This window comes from Plectropomus leopardus, chromosome 11, assembly GCF_026936395.1.
Source record: "Plectropomus leopardus strain MGB_pleo_1.0 chromosome 11, ASM2693639v1, whole genome shotgun sequence".
Classification (NCBI taxonomy): domain Eukaryota; kingdom Metazoa; phylum Chordata; class Actinopteri; order Perciformes; family Serranidae; genus Plectropomus; species Plectropomus leopardus.
The window spans coordinates 23,417,472-23,437,733 of NC_142186.1; the positions used below are offsets into that span (position 1 = coordinate 23,417,472).

Sequence of the window (20,262 nt, forward strand, 5' to 3'; positions counted from 1 at the left end):
CTTACTTTAAACCCAGAGCAAATTGGTCTGATTTCTTTCAAAAACACTGGACAAAAGGCAAAGTACACCTTGACAAGAAATGTCCCTCAAATTTCAAGAAATCAGTAGATTTGGGAATTAAAAAAAGCTTGTAAAATGTGTCCACAGGGCCATATTTACAATTATCATATTATCATGATAATTTATTGAAATTATTTGAATTTTTTCCTTTTTTTGTTTCATTTTACTTTTCTTTCTTTTTTTTGCTTATTTCCAGGAATTCTGTCTCTACTTTTTTAATAATTTCTTGCCATTACCCCATTTTTGGGTTATTTCTTCTTAAGGTGCTCATTGTCTTCTTGTGTTTTTAAAAACAAAAAAACCAAGCCAATTTGCAAAGGGAGCAAAGGATTAAGAAAGTAGCCATGCACTGCTTCTACATTATGTTTCTACCAGGAGGTTGCAGTTAGGCAACTTAACTGGTCATTTACGTCAACAAATCCACACAAACGTGCATTCACATCCACTAAAAAAAATCCAACTGATCTCAACAATCAAGCTTTTTCTAATTCCTTCACAAGCGAACACATGATACTTAGCCATGTTTGTGTTGGTGTGTATGCATGTAAGTGTTGTTTGTATGATCACTATAAGGCCTGAAGCATGTCCATGACTCAGTCAAGGCGCTGACACCCACCTTGTCTTCCGTCTGTAAAAACACGGGACACCACATTGTTACACACCTGCCTTTCAAACAGCTGTCAGCCACAGTTGCAACCATCACATGCAATAGGCACACCCCGACATGATATACTAAACTAGTTCTAACCTCCTTCAGTGTAGCATGCCAAGTAAGATGCCAAAGCCCCTGGCAAAACATGTAACCGCACACACTGTGGAGACAAGCAGGACAAAGGACGGGCCCTGGCCACAACAGACGCAGACACCTTGGAAAGCACACGGGGCGAGCAACAAAAACTGAAATGTCAAATTAAACTTTTTGTCCACTTTTGACTATTAGAGCTTGGAGTTGGTAACTCTTATGAAAATAACTTTTTGTCATGTTTGCCGAAACTATCAGTACTGCCACACAAAAGCACATGAGGGCCCTGACAAACCGGGCCATCGTTAAGTGTCTGATGCCCGTCCATCGTCCATCTAGTTGGCTGTTGGCTGAAGTCTTTGCAGTGTGGTCAGATGCAAAGTTTTGGCTGAGACACAGGTGATGTGGGGCGTTTCAAAAGTCGACCTTCTTCGCCAATAAGTTGTTTTTGTGATTCTTGAAAATGCTATAGAAGCACTACAAGGAGGCAGAGGAACATGATTTTATTAACAGAGCAAATGTCTTGTACTACTGCGTGGATACAGTGACAGTTTCAGCAAATATGACAAAAAGTTATTTTGATAAAAGTTACCAGCTACAGCTTTAACTAAATAGCTGCACAGTGTGAATATTAACCACGTTGTCTAAAACTTTGCGGTAGACTCAGAGGCAAATTTTAACTTTTTTTTTTCAAGCTGTGGAAAAATTTATCAGTATCACCATTTCTATGCATTCGCTAAATTGTCTAAATGAAATGCCAAACCTGTTTACTGGTTAGAGAGTTGCAGCAGAGTAAGCCTCATCTATAATCAGTGCCATACAACCGTGGCAAGTACAAGTGTCTCAGTCTAGGAGAAGTCACCAGTGCATTGACCAACAAGTACCTGAATCCAATAAAAACACGAGAGTCAGAACTACACAAACAATGCCTGCAACAAAAACTGCAAGGAAGCTCTGTTGTTAACATTAGGAAATGCACAACAGGATGCACACAGAAGAAGACAAATGGGACAGAAGGATATTAGAAGCACACGAGCCGTTGTGAGAAGAGAAAGAAGAGAGGGCAGGGGGAAGAGGGAAGGCAAAGGGCTGGAGGGGAAGTTTGGGTCCGAGTTCACCTGGTCAGGGTCCTTCTCAAATCTGCAGGATCTGTTAGCGAGCGAGCAACGGGCAGCATGACAAAAGCTTGCACACGGCAGGGACAGACTGCTGGGGGGAGTTTTACCATGCTCCCTCAGCCTGAGCACCTCAAACGTGTCCCCCTTCCCCCTGGTCATTGGATTTATACACCTCTCATACAGTCTGATTATAATCTCATTACAATCTCTAATCCTGTAATTTCTTATTATTGAGTCTCCACACAGCAGTTATTATCTCACTCCCTGGATGCTACTGTTTTGTTTTTTTTTTATTACCATCTCCTTCATTCTCACCTGTCTTTCTCCACATTGTCCTCAGTGGGAGTGTCCATGGGTGAGAGGGGCTCCCCGACAGTTAGCCCTACTCCCAGCCCGACAGGGGACACGTCACCACCATCTGACAGGGTCGGAGGCTCTAAGCGATTGCTTGGGAGGCCTGGAAGATTAAAAAAGGAAAATTAGTTTGTGCTTTTATCCTGCAAATGAACCTATGTATATCTCATTAACAATAATGGATAAATAAAGTACAGGTATATCTATTTACACAAGATATATACATTTATATCTTTTTTTACACCAGATATCAAATTGTGATTTTTCTACTTCAAATGCTGATACCACACAATCATGATATGCTGTTTATAAGCCAATATATATATATATATATATATATATATATATATATATATATATATATATATATATATATATATATAGTATTTCTTTTTTCATTATTTTAATAGAAGTTTTTTTTTAGATAATTTGAATGACTAAACTAAGGAGTCTTGAGTGTGCCACCAAACTAATCACAAACATCTTAGTGTTTATCTGCAAGCAACAAATACATTATAAAAAGCAGTGACATGATTATTCACAGTCACATTAAATTATGTATTTAAAGCATGTTAACAAGTTAAACGAAGGTGGTGAACATTGAATATTAACCCCTTGAAATCTGGAGTGATATCACTTTTCTCGTGCTGCTTTCGGACGCCTTTTACAATTATTTGATAGGCAAGAAGAAAAAAGTGAGGGAAAACTGTTTTTTTTACTAATTATATTTACATATTTAAAATTATGTTACAGAATTATTGTGATTTTTTAACACTTTATCCAGGTCAGTTACTTGTTTGTTGTTTTACTTTTTTTTAAATATACTTTTCAGGTAATTTTCTTGTACTTTTTGCTAATTTCTTCCTAAATGTCGGGCCATTTCCTCTTTCATTGCCTTTTTACAATGTTTTTTGACTGAAATCAGGCCACATTCCTCAGGTTTCAAAGGGTTAAACCTGCTAAACATCATGTCAGCACTGCCACTGTGAGCATGCTGAAAATAGCATTAAGCTCAAAGCACCACTGTGCCTCACAGAGCTGATAGTAAGTTAGTCCATTCAATGAGCAGGTTTACCATCCATGTGTAAAGACTCGGGGCTGTTGGCGGTGCTGATGTTGTTGCCTGACCCCTCACTGATCTCTGACCCAGGCAGGGAGGCGGGGCTTCCAGAGGAACCAGACTTCCTGCTGGGAAGGGAAGGAGCTGCAGGGTCGGTCAAGGAGCATCTGCCGGGAGTTGGACCCTTACGCTCTGGATTCACTTTCTCCTTTTCCGCTGAAGAGGAGGTAAAGGTGTGACAAGTTAAACAGTGCTGAACTAAAGACTAAGAAGATTAGGGCTGCACAATATTTTTTTTTCATCATCTTCACGATGTCAACAACACGATAAACACATCGCAAAAGACTACAATATTACACTCAGGCATCTTTTGAGTTAGTTGAAAGAGAGAATTAGTAGAAAACTGCACTTTAAAATCATTCTTTTTTTAACTGGTGTCTTTTGTGTTCACTTTAATGTTTAATTTGTTCAATAAAAGAACACTGGAAATAATTTCCTTTGATTTTATTAGCTCAACAGCCAATTTTCTGTACTTAAACAGTTTACTGAAAGCAACAGAAAACTGAGCACAGTTTAATATTTGTTTATTAAGTAATATTTTGATTGTGCAACAGTGTTATCGCATATCACGTATTTTCCTCATATCGTGTAGCCCTAAAGCAGGTACCACAAAAAAAAAATGTTATAAAAGCACTTTAGTCAATGAAAAAGGGACTCTGAGACAGACAAACAGGCAGGATGAGTATGGTGCAATCAGGGCCTCTGTAATAAATAAGAGGGTTAGTTTGGTGCAAGAGAACACCCAAAACCCCTGCAGATGGGATACTATGTGAGCTGTGTGAGGTTTTTCTGGTAATTACAAAATACACAGTGCAACTAATTCTTCAAACAACCACCCTGCAAAACAGAACTACACAATTCTCCACCCACATCCCCTCCCAGTTTGATTTGGGACATGCAGGCATGCTAATGGTGTTGATTAGTTCGGATGTGAGCAATCTACAGATAAAAGGGGGGGTTGGAAACTCCGAACGACTAGTACCTTCAGCCTCCGTTTTAGGTTTGACGTCAACTGTAACAGGAAAGAAGGGCAGGACAACATGTTCTCATATCCAGGCCACTCATGAAAAATCAGTATTCAATAATACCACATAAAGATATATGTCACTATAATGCATAATCATACATATTTATGCATACGTGTAGAATACTTTCAAAAATCATTCAGAAATGAAATAAAAGATGCAAAAATAAAGTAACAGAGCTAATGTTTGCTGGGACAAAAAAAGCAGATACATACTGTTGCCTGCGATCCAGCTGGGGATGCCAGGAAACACCCCTCTGGGCTTGCCCTTTGTAGATTCATCCTTCTTGTTCTGGAGAGACAACACAGGTAGGGGCAAGGGAGGTAGTCAAATATGTGTGAAAGCATTTTTTGTTTCTTTTAGCCCTTAAAACATCGATACTCAACCTATAGCCTACGGGCCAAATCTGGCCCCCAGCTGTTTGCCAGGTTGCCTCCACCATTTTCTAATTCATGATAAAAATGAAGTGATTCACAGTGTGACTGTGAATTGTTTTTGTACTTTCAGTATACATAAGGTGCAATCATGCATAAAACAGCCTCAAAATAGAGCTTGTTTATCAAAAAAAAAGGGCCAGTGGAGGACCCCCTGCATCCCCAACAGAGGTCCAGCAAAACCCCTAATGTTCCTAAAATCCTAGAAACATCCTAAAATCCAAGAAACATCTTAAAATCCTAGAAACATCCTAAAATCCTAGAAACATCATAAATTCCCAGAAACATCTTAAAATCCTAGAAATGTCATAAAATCCTGGAAGGAGATGAGTATCCTTTCCTTAAAGGTTTCATAAGGACAGTGCATTTATTGACTTCGGTGATGATTGATTTATTTGGTTTTTGCTAATAGGATGGGGATGTTGTCCCTCCACATATGTGATGGCGGCTCACCTTCACTAGCTGTCTCCTGAAGAAGCCTCCTCTGGACTTCTTACTGTCCACCGCTCGGGTTTTCACCCCGAGGTGCTTCATGTAGAAGGCCACCGCTGTAAAGATGGATTGGCTGCGAGAGAAGTTAGATAGAGAGTATTAATTAAAAATACCCATTGCTGTTTTTACTTATTTGTTAATGTTCTGTTTTGCAGAATTTTTTAAAAAAGTATAATTAAACTTATTCAAATTCATGGTAATACGATTCTTGTAGATGCTTCTGTCCGTAGTGTATTTCACATTTAAGGCTGCAGCAAAGTATATTTGCATAGTCTCTGGTGTTACTCATTATAATGCTGAGAGACTTGCACAAAATGGACAGTGCAAAAGCGGGGAGAGAGGATGAAAATGAGGATGGGCAGATGGAGGGAGGTGGGAAAAGGGGAGGTGGAGAGTCGAAGAGGTCCAGAGAGGGAGGAGGAGGAGTTGAAAAAAGTCAGGAGGAGAGTAAACGTGACAGATAAAGACAAAGGAGGAGTTGAGAGAAATAAGAGAAGTTGTGAGGAAAAAAAACTTAGGGAGGGGCCTCTGGGGATGTGCAGAAGAGAAAAGCACAAGTGTCTCAGTTTTACAGAGCATGCTGTCTGAATATACCGAGTCTAACATAAAGAACTTTAATCACAAAGGACCAGAACTGGTAAAAGAAAAGGAAAAACAGTGCATGACAGGGTTTAATAATTTACTGTATGTGCAACACATTAATCAAGATGATGAACATTTTAAAATGCATTGCAGTCTTTTTTACAAGTTTAAATTATAAAGATATATATTTGCACAAAGGACATATTATGTAGAAAAACTAAACTGAAATCAGCTCAGACTTTAATGAGTATTTGTTGCACATTAGCCAGTATAAAAATCTTGTGGTTTGACCACACCCAGGCTCGGAGAAGCATGCAGAGATCAAATCAGCTCCACATGCACAAATACAAACTCAAACAGAAAACTCATGCAAATATTACAAACATCACTAAAAAAACTTTACTCACCATTTTTCCTCGTCTGAGACAATTGTGGGTCTGCAAAGAGAAAGACAGGTGTCAGTGACGTTACTATTAAAAAGGGACAAAAGCAAAAACAGGCTCGCTTATCTTGCAGCACCAAGCTCACCTCTTCCTCTTAAGTAGCATTTTTCCTTTCTCTTGCTCGACTGATTATTAGGTTTGTTTTGGGCCGGTGGAATCTGAAATGACTTTGCTTTTCCTGAGCCAACTCAAAGCTGATTGTTGTGTTTTTGTGTTCAGAGCAAAAGCTATTGAACATATTCTAAAATTTGCAGAAAAAAAAAGAAAAAAAAAAAAACTAAAAAAGATCAAAAAAGTAAAAGATGCATCAAAAGCTGCACCTCTGTCTGCTCTAGAAAAATCAAAAATCAACTGCACTCTTAAAGATCTGCAAATAATTTAAACTTTTGCCCCTAGGCTGTCTAAAAGTTTTTCTGCTCTGGTCTGTGTCTCCGGTAAGCTGTCTGCAAAAGGGAATCCGACGTAAGAAACGGTCAAGCACAGCGGAAATGTCTATTTAACCATGTTTTTGTCTGATGCAACATGCAGGCAAGACTGTGGAAATTGGATACTCATGTTTTGAACATAAAGGGTGGGAGGGGTTTCCCCGGGAATTCCCTGCATAATCCAATGAAATGGTCTGGTTGCCTCATTGTCAGCACCAGAAAGACCAATGAGAGGGGTCACTGTGTTGTGGTCGAATGGGAGGGGGGTCAGCGGGTGCAAGAGTGTGGGAGACGTGTGAGGGTAACAGAGAAATGACTGTCGGCAGTAATGAATAAAGTAAGTGAATCTTTTGTGCATTGTGGATAAAGATCCAACTGTGTGATGGTAACCGAGTGAGTCCAAAGCTGAATTTTCAGAGACACAGAGTGCTTTGTCGGCTTTTTGTGTCTTCTCCACTGACAGCGCGGTTATATCCACAGGACGAGGGCAGCTCGTGCACAGTGCATCTCCTATCATTTCTGTTGTTCTTTTTTTTTTCTCTGTTCTGACAAGATGAAGTTAGACAGTCTCCTGCCCTCTCGCTGGCCTCCTCTCCCTCTCTGTCTGACTTGCTTCTTGTGGAGGATAACACATTGTAGTTGGCCACGGGGTCAAGGATAGATTAACTTTCCCCTAGATCTCTTGCTTTCTTTCTTTAACCGTGTCCAGGGCAGGAGCTGTCCAGCACTGATAACCCTCTGGCCTTTTCTCTCCCTTTGCTTCTTCCGCTGTGTAACCCCCCACAAACACCAACACCCCTCCCTCCGCTTGGCAAAATGCCATGGGAGAGCCTTCCTGCCAGCGTGGCACTGCTGACTCCATCTTTTCCTCTCTGCCTCTTCATTTCCTTCTTGCTCTATTGTGCTCTCTTCCAATCACTGTTCCCTCTCCAGCTCTCTAGTCTACTGAGTTTGATTTTCTCCATCTCCTGCCGGAGTTGTCTCTGTGAGCCTTGCACTAGATTGGTTTATGTGCAGAGCTAATGCTGAATATACCTACTATAGAGCCTTATAGAAAGTGTAGTGCCAACTGCAGAGGGAACGGATTCAAAAATGCTGCTTTTCCACCTTTTTTATCTCACAAACCAATCATCCCCTCAGCTTTAAGGGCAGAGCAGCAGAGAAGAGAGAGGACACTGAAGTGTTTTCCCTACTGTCCAATTACTATTTAAAAGTTGTTGGGTTTTTTTATAATATCATTGTGACACTCAGAAGTATTGTTTTCTCGTGGGTGAAAATTGCATTTCGTCTTTTAATCAGTCATCAGCCACACTTGCCTGATTCCCTCAGTTCTTCAGATGTGGTAGTGCCAACAGGAATACACAAGAAGGCCACTTAAGAGATTTTCAGACTGGAGAAAGTTATTCCTAGTTCTTATTCATAGGTGCAGACACCCATTTTTGTTGTGTCCCCACCGCAAGAGCTGGGAAGGATTGTAGTTGTTAGAATGAGGTTTTGAGGGACATTTTTAGCTCCCATTTCAGAGAAGGAACTCGCCCCGCCAAAAGAGGAACAATGAGTGATGGAAATCTAAAAGTGTATTGATTTAAACTGCTGCGTGTATACCAGGTTTCTATAAAGCGAAAGCTTCACTGTTAACAGCGTACACAACCAAAGTGCTCCTTGGAAGTGGCGATTGATCTCTCCTCATGTGTTTAAACTGGAATACAAGTTTTTTTCCTCAAAGAACCCGATATTTTCTACAGCAGTTGCTATTTTTGTCCACTGATGATGTGACTGGTCGAGTTTGGTGTCCTCCCAAGCTTTTGAAGTGCTCACCAACATCTAATTAAATGCAGAAAATGAATTTCACTTTTACTTCGGGGCACCCAAAATGGTTACTCAACTAAGAATTTTCGACTCCCAACAATTACAAAAACAATGTACTCGAGAAAAAACAATAACAACTTTTCCACATCCCATTTTGCAAGCGCACCCTTATTTTGTCTTGTGCCATGAGTGCCACGTGCATGCACTTTTTTGCTGCTCCTTCCCTCAGCCTAAGCTCAACACAAGCAGCTGAAAGTACCAGCGAGGCAAGTTGTATCAGCACGAGGGAAGATGACGGAAGAAAAGTAACAGTGTTTGGTGAGCAAATTAGGCAGGACTAATTCCGTCGTATGGGAACACTTTGGATACGAGGCATCCGACGTGGAGCAAAAAAAAAGAATAAAATGCAAGATTTGCTACATGGTGGTGTCTGCACAACACGGCAACGCGTCAAATCATTTTAATCAATTTAAGTTTAAACACAAATTTAACGATGACCAAATAACAAAAAAACAAAAGGGAGAAAAGAACAACCCCATCGAAATCCACTGCAAGTCATCAGTTAACGACACATTATAAAAAGTGACTCAATAGGAATTCAATTAAGGAATTAAAAGAAGCTCAATGGGAAAAGTTTTAAAGGGAAATTAAAATTCAACTGTTTATAGAAGTTTTTTATGTTCAATAAATGCAACATGTTTACAATGTAAATGAGTAATCATGGTAAACAATCCTGACATCAATATTTACCTAAATAATCGTGATTACGATTTTTGCCATAATCGAGCAGCCCTAAGACAACGATACTGCAAACAACTCCTCCTAATAGGAAGAATAAATAATCTTGTTCTTGCTGCTGTGAGGAGCAATGAGAGAGAGAAACACTCACTGTGTCTCAGACATCTTTTCCAGCAGGTTCTCCGCTACAGACTTCTCCTTCATCTCCATCGGGATGCGGTCGGTGGGATAGTGGCTCTCCACGTCGATGAGCTCAGCCTCGTTGGGTGTCATACCCATCATCCTCTTTTGCCTGTGCAAGATACAGCAGAAGGAGTTTGGCCAGATTAATATTGGGGAAAAAAAGGATTATTAGAGTAAAGTGATGAATGTTTTCCTGATTCTGTGAGCAGACACATAATATAGATGAAGAGGGCCGCTCAGTGCATTGCCATGCCTAAAATATGCCTATTCATCAACAGTTCCAAGTGAACAGAAACCTTTTTAATTCACAAAAAGACACTAATTATCATTATCCTGACCGTGATGTGCACATTTTTTTATTGTGAGCTATGCTTTTTGGCAACTTACTCTGAAATCTCACATTTTCCTGTACGTTCTTATCCAAGGCAGCACAACTTCTTTGGATCAGATTAAAAACTAATCTTAAGCATCACAGGGGCAAAATGCTAATAAATGCGAAAAAAAGTAAGAAAGATCAAGATGACCTTTTCTTGCTTTAAGGGAATGTCCTAGGATTTCTCCCCTGGCTGACTAAACTGTGCCCAGATGATGATGATGAAGTGTCGGAAGAAGCCTGAAACTCCTGCAGGGTTCCTACAGTTAAAGGCCATTTTTTTAATGCTGCTCGGGATGAAGTTTAAGACCAATTTCACAATAACCTACACTGAAAATGTAAAAAATAAATACATAAATAAAATAAAATAAATTAACAAACCTTTTTTACAGAGTTAAGAACAATTTTATTCCAAATCTTTTTTTATTAAATTTTCAACAAAGCGACATACAGAGATCGACAACATTGTGGAGAAGTTTGATTTGTGCATCAGTAAGTCTAGTTAAGAACAATTTTGCCCAAACATTTATGTTAACAAAAAATATTACATTTTTGGTCCAGTGGAAAAAGTCTGACCTGGTTAGAATTGGGAAATACCTTGCATTTATTAGTTATTTTTATTACTGATTCTGTGTGCCTCACACTGTATGTGGGATTATTTCACTGCTTTAATTCCCATCATGAAGAGTTTGAAAAGAGGAATTAAGTGAATTATTAAAAAAATAAATAAATGTTACCATTTATTTAGTGACTTTACAACGCAACGTCAGAAAATAGCAATTCATAACATCCTACTTCCAATGTCTTTGACTTCTAAAGATTTTGAAAGATTAATCTTAGACATTTTAATACAAATTAAGGCCGTATTTTAAGATTAGTGAATTTAATGCCTTTTAAGACCTTTTAAGGATCCATGGGAACCCTGTCCGACACTGGATATGCGGAGAGATTAAACGCTGGAAACCATTGCATGTGAAAAGATGTTGGGAAGACTGAAGTGTAAAAGTGAAATGGTTCAGGAACAATGGGATAGTTTCAGCAGATATATGTCTGGAGGGAACAATTTGACCATGTAAAGTTACTGATGGTTCTGTACAGTGAACTTGTGAGTGAAATGTTGCAGTATTGCCTGGCACATTATTGTGACTAAATAGTTGCCTTTTTTGTATCAATGTCTGTCACTACTTGTTAGTTTACCTGCCTGTTTGTTTGTTTTGTTTTTATTTGTTATTGTCTCATTCTTTTTCTAATTTTCTTGTTAAAAAATCTAATAAAAAATTTCACAATAACAAAAAAGAAAGATGAACTTTTCTTGTTGTCATACTCCTGCTATTCACAGTGAAAGCCTTTCAGAAAAAACAATGTATATATGGCTTTAGCTGCGAAGAAGCAACAACAGAGAGAAACTTTTAAGGACGTCCTAAGTAGCGCAGCATTTCCACATTATGGTGTGCAAATCTCTACTCAACTTGACTTGCTCTTTTTCCGTTTTCCATCAGCAAAAGCTGTGAATCATACCTGTTACTGTTTTGGTATCAGCCAGTTGAGCCAATACTAGAGAGTGAAGTTGACACCCTGCAGACCACTGATTGGTCAGGGATGGGAAATCCGACAAACCCGACAATTGAAAAAATAAATAAATAAATAAATTATATATATATATATATATATATATATATATATATATATATATATATATATATATATATAAAGTAGGCCATATAACTATGCCCCACACTGTGTACTCTGCGCCTGACAATCCTGCCCACTCTGAGAGGGAACTATCTGCAGTGGAAAACCTGATAATGGAAATCTACTAAAAGTGAGGTGAGTCGATCTCTGCAGAGGAAATGAGGCATAAAAGTCAGTGGCAGCAGCTGCATGTAGGGTAGTTAGATTTTAACAAATTTTTAGGGAAATGATGGTTATATATAAAATATGAACACACAATTAGCTTCCTCTGAGATAAATTACTCATCTAAAGAAAGTTTCAAAACTCCTCTCACACTTGTTTTTGGTGTAAGGTTGTGGAGCCTGGAGTTTTGTATGTGTGTATTTTATCTGCAATGTTTAAATTTTAAATAGAGACTTCATGTCAGCTTTTTCACCTTATTACTTTGTTAATTTTTTCTTATGTAATGTTTTTATTTTATTTTTACAAAAACCTTTTTTTGCTTTATTTTTCTTTTGTTTGTCTTTTGTCTTTATCACTGTTTTCATTGTTTATTTAGGTGAGATATTTTAATACCCTTTATGGATTTTTTTTTCTCACCTGCACAATCTGTTTTAATCTGCAGTTTTACTTTATTGTGTTTTTTTGTGCAAATTACATAAATAAAATTCAAATTTTTGCTACTCTGAACTGTGGCTGTAACTAAACTGTTGAGAAAATAGTGAGTTGCAATAAGTTGTAGTCTGCAGGCTGACACATGTAAAAAAAAATTAGATCACTTAAATTGACTGTTTCTGATTACCTCACCTCACCTCTCACAACTCTAAACAAAAAAAATGCCACAAAAAATAGAAAACAAACATTGACTGCAGGATTCAACTTTTACTGATACAAAAGACAAACATAATCTAATAATCGGTGCCCTACAGATGAAGCCTGACTTGCTCGTGGACCTGTTAAAACTACAGACGATTTGCTAATTGTACGTGGCTCTTGTAGAACAATATTATGACGATTTATGATGATTAATGATGATGATTTAGGCAGCAAATCAACTCTGCCTGGTCGCTCCACAAAAAAGAATCAACATCGGGCATGAGAGTCCTGCGTGGACTTTTCCTAGTTGTGTTCAAGTTGTTTTGATTGTTTTTGAACTTTGCAACAATCAACCCAAACAAAAAGCAGTTATGTCTTATTGCACAATCCAAATCTTTTTTAAACTTGCCATTTTCATTGTGGAGGTTGGACAGTGTTGCTTTTGTTTCCCACAGCAAAGGGGATTTTTAAAACGCTAATATGCAGATATCAGAAGGAGATTGGGGGGATGACTAAGTTGAAACTATGCTTTACTGGCTGAGTAGAGGTCAGGTTGGGATTCTCACCTGAAATCATCCAGCTGTTTGGCCACTTCAGCAGCCTGCAGGCTCTGAACCTCAGAAGCATAACGCCTTTGGGTGTCCTCGTGGAGCAGATCTGGACGCGTTCGGTCTTCGTGAAAGAGGACAGGAGAAACAAATGAATGAGAATTAGCAGGACAGTAAAGAAGACACTCAGTGGGGCTGCTGAGGTGTGTATAATATAATATGTATAATGGAAAATAAATGCAAAATGCCTTTTTTTTAGAAATACACCACAGGAGAACTTACCCAGTTCATAGGCTACATTAGGTGGTAGCGCCACTCTGAGAATCTGTAATGTGAAGACAAAAGACAAAATGAGTACAGAGACAGAAAAATAATATTATATTAGTGTTTATTACATAATATATATAAAACAGACATTTACAACTTATGTCTGAACCTTATTTTACTTTGATCCACAATCATTTTCCAGTTTATCAGGTACACCTTGTTAAAAATAATCCTGTCTAAAACAACAGTTCTGCAGTAAATCTTTCATGATGATTATAATCTTCAGTTTTTGTAGAAACTGTTTGAGAGAGTTGTTGATTAAAACTTGTGGTAATTTTTGGAGGCTACAGTTTATTGAGATTAAGTTTTTATTATTCTGTCCACTCCACTTATATCAATTGATGTAAGCTAATCAACACATATACCTCTCAATATAATGCAATACAGTTAAACTGGGCTGGACATTAGTTGGACTTGTTTAGGTCAGGTGTACCTACTAAACTGGCAACTGAGTGTCTATTGTCTCGTTGTTATGCATCATCCCAAGAAAAAACAGTGCAGTATCAACTGATTGGCATCCAAATCCAGTATGTAGTAGCTACATTTCACCACAAGGGGTCATTTTAACCTTAGAAATAAAACAACCCCAGGAAAAAGCACATGTTCCAGATAGGAGACACACACAGCTCTGCCTCTGACATGAAAATAACCACATGGGCCAACATCGAGTCAAGAGATGAAAAAAAAGAAGAGCATGATTCCTCCCAAAGGGCTTTCCCACGATCCTGACAGGAAGCTGTGGGGTCGGACGAAAGACAGACAGACAGACAGACAAGAAGACAGACAGACAGGCAGGCAGGGAGCGAGTGCAGCACAAACCAGCTGAGCTGACAGACGTGTGCAGTGCATGAGATCTGAGGAGGAAATATAACAGAGAGGCGACAGAGGCCAGGTGTGCAGGGAGGACTGATGGAGAGTGACGGCCAGAAACTGAAGGGTGCTGCACAGACACAGAATAAAGGCAAAGTAAACAGAGTCGACATCCGCAAACAATTCATGTGCACACAGACTCTTCTGAGTTCAGCTTATGGACTACAGCTGTGCAGTAGATCAAATTCCTATCGATGTAACACAATGAGAAAAGAATATAATATCTATGTTGCGATGGCTGCGATGTTTATCTGAATTGATTTTTATATAATGCACAGCACCAAACACTGAAAGAGCGGGAATTAGCGACTAAATGACATGACTGCCTTAAGATAAGAAACACCGAAATATAAAACAGAAAGAAAGAGAGCCAATAGGAAGATTCAACCCTAAAGTCTATTATTATAGGACTATATTGGAAGTGTTTCAAACCATAAAACCATGCAAACATAAATAATGTGTTAATTCAAGTCATATAGTATCTTTGACATCTGCTAAGGCAATCACAATAAAGTACAGAGTCCAAACAGTACAATGGAGCTGTACTACATATTCAGAAAGTTGCAACCGACCAAAAAAAGATGCTCTGACTTTCTCCCCGCTCACCCCAAAACCCAAAAACACAATTAAATGTCCAAACACACACTTGGAAAATGTAATCAGATTGACTATACCACCCTAAAGAGAAAGTGATACCACAGCAGCATATCGTTTTCTCTGTAAGAGAGAGTACATTTCATAAATTTGGGCTTGATAATTCCTACCATACACGAAAATACTTTTAAAGACTGAAGTATGACAACATTTCACATCTACACAATGTCAGTTTTTAGTCTTAAATAAGATTTTGCAAAAACTGGGAATCTTGCAGGGGTCACTATTTGCAAGACTGCAGCTCGATTTCTCTTGACATCATTTTCCATCCTGCTCCTGGTGGAAAATATTACACCAAACTCCCTTTAAGAAATATGACATATTAACAATTCCTCGTGCATCCGCAAAAACACACAACTCGAGAAAGTCAAGATAATAGGCATCAATAGGCGACAGAGTTCTTGTCAATTTTGCATCACTATGTTTTATAAAGAAAAACTGCGTTTGCATACAACAGATACATTTGGGGACTTTGTCGCCTCAACTTGCTGCCAGCCTCCGTTGGTTCGCTGCATTTTCGTAAAAGGAGACAGTAGGGAATCACTTAAATAAGCGCTGGTTGGTGGATCACATACACACCAAAAAAGACACATTTAGTCCAAAACTCCATCAGTTTTTCCTCCTTTTTTAAAGTACACCAGTTATCACGTTATCAGAGTGACGTCCTCCCTCTCTGTTCTCTGGCAAGGTTTTATATTTTACTGATTTATTACTTATTTTACCTTCATTTTACAATAAACTCCATAAAGTCCATTCGCCTCCACATAAAGCTGACTGATACAGACAAATATGTAACAAGAAATGCTGTGTGGTGTGCTACTTACTGCACCCTTGTCCAAGAACGTGTTGAAGAACTCCACAAATTGCTTCTTCGTCTCTTTGGCGCTGAGGTTCCTGAAGAGGTCGGCATGGAGGTAACACAGCTGAGAGAGGGGAGACGGACAGAAGGTCGGTGAACGCTGACAAAATGTCAACAGTCATTTGATGTCCTGTGTGTTTTGTTAATGTCTTTGCCTCCCTTGTGTGCATCGACTAACCGAGTACTTCATATCACACCTCAGATGATTCACTGGAAAATCATAACATATAAAAACCTCATTTCGCCTAATTTCCCCTGACCTCAATGTCAAGCTGCTGACATAAAATGAACAAAGTGCTGTTCATCAAAACACAGACACTAATTGGGTATTTTAATCATAATGATAATATCTCATGAAATAACAGTCATTGTCAGCCATTATCGTTCACATACCTTAATCTCAATGAATCATTAAACACTATATTAACTGTCGTCTGTGCCACCGATTCAATAACAAAGATAGTTAATTTAAAGGAATATTTCATCTTTAAAATGACCATTAAAATTACAAGAAAATTCAATAGTCACTCTCCTTTTAGCTTTGTTTATCCCTCCAACACTTTCCAGGGGAAATATCTGTCTTTTTATCTGTTGAATGCTTCATTGTGTTCACCACCTAGTTGCTAACTTTGGGTACCATTTGTTGCTGTGAAGTTAATTAACAGTGGCATTTTTGCTAAAAAAAAAAAAAAAAAGAAGAAAAAAAAAGCTCCCTCTTTTGCCTGTCAATAATGCTGATGCGAGTTGATAGACTAACCCAAAATAGTAAACCTGTGGGCGATAAAACCAAAACAAGTTAAAAGGCACTTTAATGCTCGCTTGAGTTGAAGGACACTGAAGAGTGTGGTGATCTTCTTGACCACTTTCACATTACATGTAATTATTTGAGCTATTATTAATAGAAACGACATTAAAGCAGCTTTTAAGACGTTACCAACATACTTGTTTACCTATGACTCCCGAAATCCCAACCATTGAAGAGTACCAGCGAAACACGCACAAACTAATGGTCATAGTTTTAAACAAATGTATTAACGTTTTAAAATGTTAGATTTTACAACAGCAACACTTAATCGAAACATCTGTTCACAGACTAACACAACTCGTGCTCAGCTCAACACATTTATCCAGTCGTACGCTCACAACTTCCAAAAACAAAAACGTTAACAGTTTACAGCAGGTCAATACAAACAGTGTCAGGTACGTTCAGGGCTTGCTGAGTGTTTTATATTGAAGTTTTTCATTTAAAATGCATGTGTTTGCAGAGGACTGAGCATACTACTCGATAACTGGACCTGGATTATCTAGTACGAGTTGTGCGAGTTTGTAAACAGATGTTGTGATAGATTTGCTGATGTTAAAAGTGGACCATGATTGCTTAAATTCATGGAGAACGTTTGCCGTGTTTGGATTCTCCGTTCACCCCGGAGGTATACATGGAGGTATGACACACTTTTCTTCTCTACATGGACCTCTGTGTTGTAAAGAAGGTAATGAAGGAGAGGGTGAGGGAGGGTGTCATGACTGTGGGAGGTGTAACAGTACCTGGGTGGGTCACGGTGTCTGCATGCAGAACAAAGGGGAGAGGACGGGCATGCTTTACATCAGCACTGACACACAAGTTGTCAAACACACACACAGAAGGGGCCATGTTTCCAAATATGCAATCTGAATCCACACTTCAGTAAAAGCTCACAGTGTGTGCATGTGTTGTTTCATGAGTTTCACACAAGCTATAACATAACTGACTCTTTGTGTTTAGACTTGCATCAAATCAGCTGACTGTATTCGCAGGTAAACCGTCTGTCTGATCGTTTGTTTTGAGGACGCTAGAATAGTTTAATTATTTCAGCATCCCAGAGTTGCTTGGCTGCAGGCAAAGAAAAACCTGTAGTGTAACATTGACTGTTTGTTCTACTTTTAACTTCTTTAGTTTATGTGGCTTAACTCGGATTTCTTTATAACCTGTCAGACTGCTTGTCTTGTTTACCCAAATGGACTTTATTGACGAGTGGAGCTGCCAAACACCTCAGTTTGTGAATGAAAAGTCATCATGACAAAAACAAAGAGAATTTTCCTCAAATAAAAAGAGATAAAATGTAAATCTATCGTATAAGATCGATGAGCAATCATCAACAATCAATAAAATGAGCATATAAACCTCTATTATTTTAGTCACAATCTTGGAGTCCTTTTAACTTTCCCATAGAGGAGGCATTTGTGTGGCTGCGTGGTTAAGACAATGTCTGTATAACCAGAAAGTACCTGGATCACTTCCAACCAGGAACTCCGCGAATATCATACCTCTCTTCTCTGTCTGTCAAAATCTCCTGTCTGTATCTTTAAAAACAACAACAAAAAACTCCCATGTGGATCTGTAACCTGTTTCAAATATTAAACCAATCAATGATCTGATGCATGTGATCAGTGCGGGCAACTACTGTAACCCAGGGATATCTGCGATTAGTCGACTAGTCAATTAAACTTTGCTGCCCTCACTAGTCAGCACCAGAAATACTACTTGATTAATCTTAATATTAAATGAAAATGCTGTTGTAATAATCAGACATGTTTCCTAAAGATTCGTCTTGTTATTTGCTAACTTTTACTTAATGTGCATATTCATAATATATTTCAGTGGCACGATTTGGTTGTTGAAAAAACGTAATAAACAATTTTATATAGCTCTCTATATGCAAAATTTCAGAATATTTCAGACAATCAACCTTATTGATTAAACTCTGCTGAATTTTGACTGTTTTCTTAAGGTTTTCTTACTTTTAGATTAGTCTTTTGTTAGTTTAAATTTATGTTCAAAGGTCAGGTCAAATAGTTGTTGGAAACATCCCTACTGTATACTGACTAAAGCTGATCTTACTAAATATATCAGGACATCTTTCTGTTCAAATACATACAACCCCAATTCCACAAAAGTTGGGATACTGTCTAAAACATAAATAAAAACAGACTGCAATAATTTTCAAATCCTTTTAACCAATAAAACATAATTAGTATGAGCGTGAGAGTATGAGCATTAAATATCTCGTCTTTGGACTGATTTTAATTGCATATAGGTCAAAAAGGATTTGTAAATCATTGCATTCTGGTTTTATTGATGTTTTACACAGCGTCCCAGCTTTCTGGAAATAAGGGTTTTGTATACTGTGGCTAATTTAATCAATATTTTTTCGGATTTTTACGTCCATCAAACTTGTCATTGATTCATTTTTTGTCAACCACCTACTTGAGCAACACCTAAACAATGTTTGTGTTAGATGTTGTTTCAGCAGCTGTATACAAACACGCACACTCCGGTTAATGAACACACAAACTGCAGCAGCGTGTCTACGCAGACTGTGTAATGAAAACAGCCTCTAAATCCTAAAAGACACTTATGGCCTGTGCAGACAGCAGTATTGATTAAAACAGACACATGTCTGTTTCATTAGAGATTTACGAGATGGATGACCGAAAAACGTGGCTGAAACACATCCTGTGTGACAGGATGGTGCATTATGGGAGTTGTGGTTCTCACCAGGGGAGCTGGGTCAAACTGTAGAATGACATGTTGCGTGAAGACCAGCAGGTGGGTCGGGTGATCCTTCAACAGGTCTATGTTGTTGAAGTGTGGGCACTGCTCATCCGTCACCTGAGAGACAGAGAACACCAACAAAACAACGTGAGAGAGAGAAAAGGATAACGAAAAAAAGGGAGAATTTCACTCAGCTGCCACTCTTTTATTGACTCACATCGTTCAGATCATTCTCGAAATCCTCATCCTCAGCCCCGATGATGCTCATGGCTGGGTTAGAGCACTTAGCCCCAAACACACCCTGCTGTGGAGAGACAGAGAGAAAGGGGGAAAAAAAAACAAGATAATTAGCAAACATTATGGGCTATACTTTGAACCGGTAGGCTTCCTCTTTGACGCCCTGAGCCCACGCTGAGCAGAGCCAGACATTAAGACACATTAGGGTTTGGACAAAGTGAGCTTTCCCAGTGAAACTTCACATCAAGCGTAAAGCAGGAAAACTTCCCAGCATCTAATCATGACTCATCAAAAGAGAGACAGAAAGAGCGACAGACAGGCCTGATGTGTCATAACGCGTACCGTCTTTGAAGTAAGTGGGACGCCATTCACGTGAGCCGATTTAAGGCAAAGAAATACAAACCATCAGGTGCAGGTAAAGAGATATACAGTGTATAGAGTCTGTGACTTGAGCCCTGTCTACATGTAAACAGATTAATGCTGTCAATGATTCTTTGTTTTTTAAATCACAATTAATTGCAAGATTTTAATCGTTACTCATAATAAATCACCTTTTTGAATCACACGTTTTCAATTCCATGATTTTGCATCACAGCAGTTCTGAGGTTCATAGTGACAAGGTGAAGCGGTTCTTACCAGACTGTCTTGATTAGGAATCAGGTGATGGCAAAAAACTGTTTCGGACGAGCATGAAGTGGGCAAGTCTGTAAAGGGGAGACTCGTGTGTATTCACTGAAGCTGTTTTCATTCAGATCTGGGGGAGATATTGTGTTAACGCTGTGAATGTGTGCGGCTGTGTTCTCTCGAATGAACACTGATTAAATGAACATGGTTTTTTTTAAAACGCCT

At 38.6% G+C, this 20,262-nt stretch overlaps 1 protein-coding gene across 9 annotated transcripts in view; it reads right to left on the reverse strand.

Annotated features, from left to right (window-relative positions):
* arhgef1 (Rho guanine nucleotide exchange factor 1) overlaps nucleotides 1–20,262 on the reverse strand; it is a 55,282-nt gene that overhangs the window by 14,542 nt on the left and 20,478 nt on the right. For 3 of the 9 annotated variants that reach the window (XM_088084317.1, XM_088084314.1, XM_088084311.1), the window contains 13 exons: nucleotides 19,394–19,480; nucleotides 19,180–19,293; nucleotides 15,610–15,708; nucleotides 13,217–13,259; nucleotides 12,953–13,058; nucleotides 9,494–9,634; nucleotides 6,335–6,364; nucleotides 5,307–5,418; nucleotides 4,635–4,710; nucleotides 4,377–4,406; nucleotides 3,350–3,550; nucleotides 2,236–2,377; nucleotides 677–688 (listed from right to left, as the gene is read on the reverse strand). In XM_088084317.1, coding sequence (XP_087940443.1) covers nucleotides 677–688; nucleotides 2,236–2,377; nucleotides 3,350–3,550; nucleotides 4,377–4,406; nucleotides 4,635–4,710; nucleotides 5,307–5,418; nucleotides 6,335–6,364; nucleotides 9,494–9,634; nucleotides 12,953–13,058; nucleotides 13,217–13,259; nucleotides 15,610–15,708; nucleotides 19,180–19,293; nucleotides 19,394–19,444 — 1,157 coding nt within the window. In that variant the 5' untranslated portion in view covers nucleotides 19,445–19,480. Of the gene's footprint in view, nucleotides 1–676; nucleotides 689–2,235; nucleotides 2,378–3,349; nucleotides 3,551–4,376; nucleotides 4,407–4,634; nucleotides 4,711–5,306; nucleotides 5,419–6,334; nucleotides 6,365–6,455; nucleotides 6,854–9,493; nucleotides 9,635–12,952; nucleotides 13,059–13,216; nucleotides 13,260–15,609; nucleotides 15,709–19,179; nucleotides 19,294–19,393; nucleotides 19,550–20,262 lie in introns of those variants that run through there. The other 6 variants (XM_088084318.1, XM_088084312.1, XM_088084316.1 and 3 more) reach the window with 5 other exon arrangements.